General features: G+C 29.4%; 1 protein-coding gene and 4 long non-coding RNA genes across 8 annotated transcripts in view; 2 read left to right on the top strand and 3 right to left on the bottom strand.

Annotated features, from left to right (window-relative positions):
• The window catches only part of LOC122525046, a 66,633-nt gene extending 64,192 nt beyond the window's left edge, over positions 1-2,441 (top strand). The window contains exons 3-4 of the long non-coding RNA XR_006305698.1: positions 1,853-2,142; positions 2,243-2,441. This is a non-coding gene — a long non-coding RNA (uncharacterized LOC122525046). The remainder of the gene's footprint in view (positions 1-1,852; positions 2,143-2,242) is intronic.
• Positions 15-591, bottom strand: LOC122525042. Its single transcript, XR_006305696.1, has 3 exons — positions 386-591; positions 205-302; positions 15-141 (listed from the first exon to the last, which is right to left on the bottom strand). It is a non-coding gene; the product is annotated as an uncharacterized LOC122525042 (long non-coding RNA).
• LOC122525023 lies at positions 778-2,857 on the bottom strand. Of its 3 annotated transcripts, XR_006305692.1 has the most exons (5): positions 2,729-2,857; positions 2,158-2,331; positions 1,944-2,010; positions 1,384-1,554; positions 778-1,173 (listed from the first exon to the last, which is right to left on the bottom strand). It is a non-coding gene; the product is annotated as an uncharacterized LOC122525023 (long non-coding RNA). The 3 variants fall into 3 exon arrangements; XR_006305690.1 differs by lacking the exon at positions 1,944-2,010 and having other exon boundaries at positions 1,384-1,672; XR_006305691.1 differs by lacking the exon at positions 1,944-2,010.
• Positions 2,858-2,861: 4 nt separating this feature from the next.
• LOC122525038 lies at positions 2,862-7,888 on the bottom strand. The gene is made up of 3 exons (XR_006305695.1): positions 7,512-7,888; positions 7,234-7,442; positions 2,862-2,963 (listed from the first exon to the last, which is right to left on the bottom strand). It is a non-coding gene; the product is annotated as an uncharacterized LOC122525038 (long non-coding RNA).
• On the top strand, positions 6,936-10,724 carry LOC122524952 (TBC1 domain family member 15). 2 transcript variants are annotated; one of them, XM_043647483.1, is made up of 9 exons: positions 6,936-7,283; positions 7,932-8,024; positions 8,127-8,628; positions 8,708-8,866; positions 8,941-9,035; positions 9,112-9,310; positions 9,388-9,602; positions 9,688-10,002; positions 10,075-10,724. In XM_043647483.1, exons 1-9 carry the CDS (start codon positions 7,257-7,259, stop codon positions 10,366-10,368), a joined length of 1,899 nt encoding a protein of 632 aa, XP_043503418.1. In that variant the 5' UTR covers positions 6,936-7,256; the 3' UTR covers positions 10,369-10,724. The 2 variants fall into 2 exon arrangements, with proteins under 2 accessions (XP_043503418.1, XP_043503413.1); XM_043647478.1 differs by lacking the exon at positions 6,936-7,283 and adding an exon at positions 7,363-7,482.
• The last annotated feature ends 414 nt before the right edge of the window (positions 10,725-11,138 follow it).

Here is an 11,138-nt window from a genome sequence, read left to right as displayed (position 1 = left end):
CTACGATAAATAAAAACTAAAATAACGAAAAATAATATTAGCACATAAAGACTTGAAAAACGTCATCGAGTTTACGCTGAAGTAATAAAACGCGATAAAACCTCATTTACCGTTTTGCAATCGGTTCATTCCTCGAGAAAACTGCAATAACAAAAATAATTTAAAAAGTATTTCCTGTTATTAAAAATATAATAGAATACGCACGCAATCGATTTATCGATGAATAATAAAATAATAATATTAACAGAAATCTCTAGTTCTTCAACTACGTCATCCTATTATGCGTTTCATATAAAATGATCCTGTAAAAAAAAGAAATAATTAAAATCATCACGAAGAAAATAAACAAAAATATGAAAATGAAGTTTAGAAAAGGTTCGGGTACCTTAGCATCAGAAGACATTCCTGAGAAGATATCTCGCGCATGCACACAAAGCAGACAATTATCTTAAGTACGAATTTTCAGTGATCGTTCGAGGAACTTTTGACCTTAACGTTTCTTCAGGTCTGACGTTAGAAAAGAATAGAAAGTAAATAGGAAGAAAAGAGAAAGAACGACGACAGATAAAGAGAGAGAGAGAGAAAGAGATAGTATAGTTGAGAAGGAGGAAGGAAGAAGAGATGGAAGAGGTGGAAGTGGTGGAAGAAGAGTGAGAGGGAAAAAGAGGGATGAATGAGGATAAGGGGAGTTAGAGGAAAGGGTACGAGTTAAATATCTCTCTCGAGCGAATAGAAGGAGAAAGGAGGAATCGGTCGGCACATGGGTCTCTCACTGCGGGTCGATACTCTAGCACTGAAGTGAACGCTCGGTACACTTGCACTCGGCCGAGTACGTCTGCACCGGGGATTGCCTGCCTGCCTGGCCGCTAGCCCTGGCCGCTGCTCTTGTCGTAACACTAGAGCGAATTCTCATTGGTGACAGGTGTGAGGGAAGGGGGAGGAAATAACTTCTCGCATTGCTAGTGAATGAAAGATCGACATTTTTTGGATTCCCTTCTTATTCCTTTTTTCTTCTTACACCCCTTTTTCATGACGCAAATGTCTTCTTCTTCATATTATTTCTAATTTCTCCTTTTATTATTTATTATTTATCATCAATCCTTTTGTTTTTTTTTTTTTTTTTTTTCTTCATTGAGATTAATTGAAAGAAATACAATTGGAGGAATATAGGATCTGTAAAATATGAACGGAAACATTAAAAACATTCACGAGAAACATTGGATCTTCTTTTTGGATTAAACGATAAGAATTAAATTGCAAATATGTTTAAATTGATGTTTTAAAAGGATGAGGAAAATGTTGGAATTTTAATCCCACAATCGATATCATTGTTTTTGATAAATAGTCTTGAGACGGTTAACGGTTAAATATGATAATGTTTACCTAATGTCAAACGCAAAGAATTATTTGATTCCGTTTATTAATCGATTGATAAAATACATTTTTAGGCCGATCTCTAAATAAATGATAGGTTCGATCGTCGATACACCTTATTTATATAGTTCTCTCGAGGCCGTTAAAGTAACAAGGGTGGTGTCTCTGAATTATTTCATCCTGGAAATGATGTATATTTGTATATATATAAGTAGTGCAATGACGTAAGTATTGCCGAAAAAATAAATTCAAAGTTGATATCTGATTAAATCGCAATTTCTTTTCCTATCTTTCGCACCTGAAAATATGATAAAACATTAGAACATTAATTTTCATATATTTTCCGTGTAAATAAAGTTTTCTAAATGAAAATCGTGGAATGAAATTAACGTAAAATAATTAAACAATTTTAAGACGAATTCGCTTCTTTCTCAAGTAGATTATAATTTATATATATATATATATATATATTTTAAAGGCCGAGTGAATATTGAAGGCTAATGGCCCCCTGTTACTACGTGGAAGAAGAGTAGAAAAAAGAGAATAAAGAAAGAAAAAGAAGAAAATACTTTCGTCTATAGCTGTAGCATCTTGAAGAATTTTATCTCCAAGTGGAAAGAAGAGTCCCAGCAGCACCTTTCAGAAGAAACATATGTCTACTGTTGTGTATATATGTACTTTACATTGTACATACATATATATATACTCTATTTTATGCGAGCAAGGGTATACATTGCACCTACGTGGATAAAAAAAGAGAACACACGTGTAAGTATACCCTACCTGCAGTATACGTTTACAATCTGTATATACATATATAAGCTTCAGTATGCACGCGACACAACACAACCCTTCTTCTTTCACGCAGGGCAACCTTTGTCTACCGTCAAAGCATATCGATTGCAAGTTGTATCCCATGGAAGCCCTTTACAATGCCGACATCAACAACTACATCACCTGAAAGCACAAATTTTAAATTTAATTCAACGCATTGTCTAAAATATCTGATTGTTTGTTCATTCTATTTGATAAACTAATTTAATAGTTTCGTATGTGTACTCATAATGTTCCCATTAAAAGAACTATAATTATTATTATTATTATTATTATTATTATTATAATATAGAAATAATTCTCAAATTAACAAAAAATAGACATATGTGTATTATATATACCTTCTTATATTAAATTTAATATAGATTAATTTAATAGACAAAAAGTCGTCTTCTATTTTTTTCAAACATTGATTTTTTATTTTCTCATCGAGATGATCTGTCTGATGTTATTGTGACGTACACAAATACGTAAATCATAGTTTCATTCCTAGCGATGAATATTTATCAGTTTCACTTACAAACGGAAATCCCGGAAAAGCACTCGGAATCATTACTCAGATCCATTGAAAGTCATCGTGTATGATCCTTCCGAGTTTGTGATTAAATTCGTCGAATGAAAGAGGTGGCACGGCATAACGAGTTTGCCGTATCCTTTAAAATACGTCTTTTGTTTCTTTTCACGTTCGATGAAACTTTGTTAGACGACCTTGATAAAAGAACACCTCCACACGTACGTGTGTGTGAAAAATAATCCTGAAACAATAAAAAAAATTAATAAGCGTTAAAATAATTATTTAAACAAATAACAAGATGGTATAGAATTTTAATCACATTCATTTTTATTTAATTAATATCTTAGATATCTTTCTATATATAATACGAAATGTTGAAATTTTCTTAAGTATTATTTTAATATTAACATAAGATCATTGTAATATAAAAAAATATAATTATTTGGATTGGATCAATATTACGATACATGACAATAAATAATTTAACAACTATCTTATATAACGAATCTTTGTTTTTACAATATTCAACCTTTTTTAACGTCACTTTGACATCACTGCGTCATTCGATGAGAAGAAAAACAAAAATATAAATGATAAATATATGTTAGACAGAACTGACGATTCATTTTTTACAAAGAGAAGAAGGAGAAGGAGAAGAAGAAGAAGAAGAAGAAAATGCAGGAGCATAATTAATAGCTAGAAAATTAGATATAAAAGTTAAGTATTATATTATTATTAGTTGCATCTTTTTGTTTTCTTCCGTTTAGTTTTCTTCTTTGTACCGGATATTTCGTTCTTCAACGTATCGGTACAGCCGCACTGAATTCTTCGTATAGATCGATTTCGTAATTAGGTTCTTACTCATTTAATAGAAACTTCGATTTGTTAGTACAATCCTAATAAATAACAAAGAAATTTTCTATGGATATATAAACTCTTTAAAAAAGAGAATAAAAAAATAAATATATATTATAATTATTATATTATACTAATTAATGACTAATAAATATATATAAATATATATACTATAAATAATAAATTACCTATAAAATAATTTTATGCATATTTACTGTTATATTTATATATAAAGCATATATATAATTTATAAATTTTGTAAAAAAAAATGAACGAAAAAAAAATTATCACAATTGAAAAATTCCAAAGATAAAAACAAAGTGATTGTGTTAAATCAGCACATCTATTCATACGTAACCGGTTGCTCTATAATGTAACATCTATTTTTGACTATAGCTTGTACGTCTGTCCTAAACCGCGACGGTAGAAATGTATGTGCAAATATGTTGGCCAAGTAAAAATAAATAGAGCACACATGTATCGTATTGTTTGGGTTTCTCGACATGACGCTATTATTTCAAAATATAGATTTATACACACACGCGCATATATATATATTTATATTAAAATTATTAATGTCCGTATATAAAAATGGATTTGAATTTATTGCATGTACCCTAATGAGATTATATATAAATTACAAATGAACATACATATTTCTATGTTACATATTTTTATGAATTCTTTACTTTTTATGTAAAATGAGAACAAAACGTGTCCTCTTTTCTCGCCTACTTTTTGTTACGATATAAAATGTGTATATAAATGTAAGTACGTGTTATATATATGTACATGAACATTTTTCAAATAATAAATTCGAATTATCAAACAACGATGATAATGATTCATGTTTATTGTCTTTGTATTTATGCTAAAATTAATAACAGATCGAATCAAAGTCTAACGATTAAGACTTATAATTAAAAGCAATTATCCAGAATGATTCAAAGTTATCACAAAGACTAAACCATGTGGGTTAAAAAGATATAGCGTAGAAGTCGTTTATGGTTGAACACGTGATCGGTGTCCGAATAATAAACGATCGATACCATCTGGTATAAGAGAAAGACTTTAACATGTTGAACGTTCGATATAATTTATCGATTCATGGTGCAAAAATAATAGTGACAGCTCATACTTAAGTAAGTGAGTACTACTTTGTTACAATAGGTGGAAAAAGATAATTATAGAATTACATGAATACATTGGACAAATGTCTTCTAGGATTCCTTATATGCTTTTTCATGAGATTCCAATTGATTTAGTATAAATCTGAATTTGTTCCGTTGTTTTTCGCAAATTGTCTTAAACTAACTGCAAGCGTAAAAACGTTTCAGTTAGATCTTAAATTTATATTACGACTAAAATTTTAAGTTAATTTTTGCTTATCAATTTTTGTTAAATATATATATATATTACAAGGGTATATAAATTTTGGACTGATCTAGGAACTTTGTGCCAATTCTGTATAAACGTGAACAATTATAGAAGCTTAGTTTCAACATTGTTAAATTAAAACGATCTTTTGCAATACTTTCTCACTTGCTAGCTAACACTTTTGTAGCTTCGTAACTTAAATATTATACTATATGTATAATAGCAAAATCTTGTTTCATAGATTTGATTAAGTGTGATTTTAACAAGGACTTTAAATAATATATCTGCAATAAATCGTCGATTGCTGGGATCAATTATTCTTAATAATTTGTAGATTACCTTTTATCCTAACAATTTTATCATTATCATAATCATTATTATTATTATTATTATCAATTATTATCCTACAAATTTTCAATTTCGTCATTAGAATATTAAACGATGATTCGTAAACGTACGATAATGCATACATTTATACATTTATGTAAATAATCTTTTTATCTGTTACAAAATAGTAATAAAAAAAAGACGGCTAATAGATAAGCGTTAGCGTAAACATTATGCTTGCGGAAACAACTGGTTGGTGCAGATGTACTCGAGGTAACATATCCGCTGACTGTGACCGGTGAAAGTACAAGTCCGTTCAAAGTCATTAAAATCAAGGAGAACGAATGGCACATTGCAATTCCTTTATTTTTTTATGTTTTTTTCTAACATTGCTTAACAACATCTGTATCTCTTTAATAATTATAATCATGACTCTTTTGTCGAGCGACTCCTCGATGAGTCGGTCTTCATCCTTTTTCGATTAGGCTTTTGTATTTGATTAAAGTGGATGCTTTTCTTTTTCTTCGAGCGATAAATTACTTCGAGTAGCTTATCGCATGATAGATATTACATTATTATCTTTTTTCTTCTTTTTTTTATTTTTTCGAAAAACATGCCGGAAATTATTCGGACATGAGACATTGTTTGTCGTGGAATTTGATACTCTAATAATTATATGATGAAATGACTTCAAGCAACGATATAAGCTTCCTTCCGTTCATATTGGTGTTTTTGTCAAGCGATTAATTTCTGTTGGAATAATAAAACTTCTATTATTACTAATATTCTATCCATGATGAATATTGTTTAATCGATATTACGGAAAAGATAATTGCAAAACATAGAAGTTTTAAAATGGAAATTTTTATTATAATAAATAATCATCATTACTATTGTATTGTTCGATTTAAATATTCAACTTGAAAGAAGCTTAGAGTTTTCAACGTAAGATGGCAATACTTATACGTTTGCCATTTAATAGCAACGATGCACGTATGCATGCGTATATTTAAATATGTAACAAATAATTGATTTATTGAAATAATAGAAAACGATTAATTAATTAATTAGCAACAAATAAATAAATTAAATAAGCATATATATATATATATATAAATATTTGCTGTTTGTATAAATTTACATAATTTTATATACATAAATATATAATTAATAACAGATAAACATTGATTTAAAAATTGAATGCATCTTCCGGCATATCAACGAGGACACAGTTCAAGGGTCAAAAATGACTAATGCACAATTACAAAGCATTCGTTTATAAATTAAACAATGAATAACGAGCCATACGAATATACTATACGCGTACGTGCGATCAAATCCGGTAGTGAGAATCACAAAGAGCTCACCTTGATCGGTACTAAGAAAAGTATACTCTATTTAAAATCTAGCTAAAACTGCTTCTATGATTTAAAATAACAAATGTCTTTAGAAACGTACGTATATAAATATGTGTATCCGAATTAGATAAAAATATATATATATATTTGCATTTGAACTTGTTGTTTAATTATTTCCCCTTTATCATAAATTATTATTAATTATGATCAATTTTAATAATATGTCAAGTTGATTGGTTCAAAAGTAAATATATACTATACAAAGAGCTTCAACCAGCGGTACCACTACTATTTGCTGGGCGTCGGTATCTTTTGTCTTTTACAAAATAAACCTCCTAGTACCCGTCTTCATCCTTTTCATCTTACATATTCTAAGGACGTTCACTATCGCATTTTATAATGTCGTAAGAAAATGAACAAAACATTGATATTCTTAAGATTGTTAAATGTCGCATGGATTTTCTCTTGATTATTATTATCATATGATCGGAACATTTCAAAAGTTAGTATTGTAACGGGTTTGGTATCACAGTTGCATTGTGTGGTAGGGATGTGTTGAGAAATTAGATCAACCTGTCAGTGTTTCATACGAACCATCATTGTACGTGTACTTTGAGATGTCCGAAACGACGGAGCAGGGAATGGTGAGATTATTTTTCTACATTAATAAATATTTTTTGTCAATCACTATAAACGCACATTCTCTTTTATATCAACGACGTATACTGCATTTAATTTAGACATGTCTCTTGAATTTGAGAATGACGTACCACATCGAACACACCCGCCCACATGTTTTTGTCCTATCAAATGTCAACAACAATGTATAAGATAAGGAAAAACGTAGGGAAATCATTTTTCAAATTTCATACCTTTGCTCATAATTTATCTTTTATGTTCAATTATTATTTCTATATTATTAGATCATACGATTTTCCATTTTTTTAATCTCTGTATATCAAACTTGTAACGCTGTAAACATTGCGTTGAGGTTAGTTTGTTCCTTTTGTATTATATGCACGAACGTTTATGGTATTTAAATGGTAAAGTTTTATCAGTGATTAAAATCGAAGTACCTGAAAATAAATACGCGATATTATGTTATTGCTTTTATGGATACAATATTAAATAGAATGTTATTTATAGGATCATTATCTGATTATAAGAAAATTATTAATATATTTTATGTTGACATGACTCATGCATTTTGATATTAATGTAAAAATAAAATATTATGCCAGAACCATTCACATTTTTATTTCATTATGGAAGTGTCCTTTTTTTCTTTCTAGGAACTCTCCATCTACACCGGAGTTGTACTGCGTGGATCTAATACCAAAGAGGACGAAGTTCACAGTTCGGGTACTTTGAATATTGTTGAATATGTAAGAAAATAAATATCCATTATTATTATTATTATTTATTCTTATATTTACATATATATGATAAGTGAATTTAATATGAATTTCTTTGATATGCGATATTAGAGTTTTGGCAAATGCATAGAATGGAGACCTACAGAAGAATCTGTCGTGTTAGAGAATCAAGATCAAGATCCAGAATGGTCTTTAGTAGATACTCATACAAGAAGAACGCGTACTACTTCGGAAGGTGCAGACTCTTATGGACATTCAAAGATAGTTAGAATATTATTCTCCGACTTAAAATCATTTCGTATTAATCTTGGAGGACAGCAGCTTATATTTATACAAAAGGATGGTACCACCTATGTTGCCTTCTTTCAATTGTCCAAAGCTGAAACTTTTGTTAATACGCTAAAGAATTTTATTAGCTTCAGAAGCTCAACGAAAGACAAAAACTTGTATTATGTATTGGAAGAGGTCGAAACTGCTTTGAACAAATCTTTTGCTGAGTTGAATTTATTTCAAGAGAATACTTCGGATTATGTATGGAATTTTGTTAAAAATTTACATAACCGTCCATATGAAACTACATTAGAAGCATTCAGTAAATTAGCGGATATTTGGTGTAAGTTAATACACCAAAATTCATTGTATAATAAATATCCTAATAAAATACGACGTAAAAAATTAGTTATATATTCCAGTATACAAAGAACCAGTAAAAAGACCGGTTGAAGAAGCGGTAGCTGATTTACTTAATTCTTCCTTATCGAGTAATCAACAGGAACCTGTAGATGAATATGAAGTGATAGGACAGGCAGATATAGGTTTACCATTTCCACCAAGACCTCCATGTCCAAGAGGTACACTTTGTAAAATTAAATCTTATACAAAAATCATTTACGAAGAAGCTTATTAATGACTCTTTAACTATTAGGTTTACCTTTATCGCAAGAGCAATGGGACAGTAGCAAAGATTCAGAAGGAAGAATTGTTGATGCAGATGCTGTTAAAGAAATCATTTTTCGAGGGGTCTGTACATTAAATCCACTTCAAATGTTCTCTTTTATATCGATGCTAATAACAATAATATTTTTTAAACTTTTAGGGTATACATCCACCATTGCGTTATGAAGTCTGGAAATTTTTATTAAATTATTATCCATGGAATTCAAGTCACATTGAGAGAATGGAAATAAGAAGAAAGAAGACTGATGAGTACTTTAATATGAAACTTCAATGGCGGTCTATGACGCCAGCACAAGAAAATCGTTTTTCAGACTTTCGGGACAGGAAAAACTTAATAGGTAATCTAAAACAAAATATTAATTGTAAAAAAACTATTTATTGGCAATATATTAATTTGATTTCATTGAATTTATAGAAAAAGATGTTAACAGAACGGATAGGACGCATCCCTACTTTCTAGGCGACAATAATCATCTAGAAATATTAAATGACATACTCATGACATATGTAATGTACAATTTTGATTTAGGATACGTCCAAGGTATGAGTGATCTACTCAGTCCTATTTTATGTTTGATGGATTGCGAAGCGGATGCTTTTTGGTGTTTTGTTGGTTTTATGGATAAAGTGGTAAATACCTTATTATCTATTATTACAAATTATTACACATTTCTCATTGTAATAAATTAATCTTTTTCTTTTTCCTTAAAAACAGAGTACAAATTTTGAAATGGATCAGTCTGGAATGAAAACGCAGTTACGTAATATACATACTTTACTATACAATATGGATCGACAATTGGAACACTATTTAACTCAACACGAATCTGGAAATATGTTTTTCTGTTTTCGTTGGTTACTAGTACTATTCAAAAGAGAATTTAGTTCATCCGACATAATGAAGCTGTGGGAGATTTTATGGACTGGTTTGCCATGTCCTAATTTTCATTTACTCATATGTGTAGCTATATTAGATACTGAAAGAAATGTATTGTTAAAAAGTAATTTTGGCTTTACGGAAATACTCAAAGTAAGTAACAGTCTATTGTAAATAATTTAAATAATCATGAGTTAATAACAGTTATTTGTTTGTATTCTTTAGCATATAAATGATCTTTCTCTACACATTGAACTACAATCGACGCTTTCCAAAGCAGAAGGTATTTATTATCAATTAATGGCGTTGGAAAACAAACTGCCGAACAAGTTGCGTGTAATTATTGGATTGGAGCCTCGAGAACGAACATCAGATGAAAGCGATATAGAAGAAAATATAATAGATGCGGCTAGTTCTTCTATCAGAACAAGTTCTAGACGAAACAGTTCGGAAAGTGTAACGGTCCAGCATGGTAATAACGAAAAGTCTTTCGAAAAAGGTCTGAACTTTTTTCTATAAGATGAAGATCGTGATCTATCTTCACACTTTTATGTTTATTAACATCTATGAAAAAAAAACAACTCTAGCCTAGTAGAACACACAAAAGATTTATTCTATTATCATTTTTCTCTCTTCCTCTCACTCTTTTTCTCTATCTCTGTCATTCTTTTAATTTTTTAAAAACATGATCTCGTGTTTAGCTTTCAACGAAAAATTAGATTGCACAAAAGAAAAAACGAAAGAAACGAAACATTTATGTAAAATAAAAACAAGGACGTAACTCGAGTTTTTTCTCCGATCATTTTCTAATCGTTGGCATCCTATTAGGTATAATAAGAAAAAAACAAAAAAATAAAAAATGAAAAAAAAAGAAAGAAATATTCGTTTTTTTTTGAATTTGCAATTTTGACGTAAGTGTAAATGTAAAAATTTATATCATATTTGCAAGAAACGAAAAAGAAAAATAAAAGAAAAAAAAACACATTATTAGTAGCGTTGAATTTTGAGATATTTATAATGAATTTTGCTATATTTAATAAGAAATTTATTAATAATTGATGTGAGACTATTACTTCGACGGAGGAATATTAAACGAATTGTTCGAGTTGACTATAATTATATCATTCTATCAAAAACTTTGCATAAAGTTTGAATATCAAAAGGGGAACAATGATACTAAACTTTTATCTTTTAACAGCGCAGTAAATCAAATTTCATTTTTGAGTTTAAATAATGTTTCCTTAGATTTTTATGAAGTCTCACAAAAGCGCTGTATATTTCTAATAAAG

Source organism: Polistes fuscatus, unplaced genomic scaffold (genome assembly GCF_010416935.1).
Source record: "Polistes fuscatus isolate 324 unplaced genomic scaffold, CU_Pfus_HIC Scaffold10, whole genome shotgun sequence".
Lineage (NCBI taxonomy): Eukaryota > Metazoa > Arthropoda > Insecta > Hymenoptera > Vespidae > Polistes > Polistes fuscatus.
This window is presented reverse-complemented; position numbering and strand designations above follow the sequence as displayed.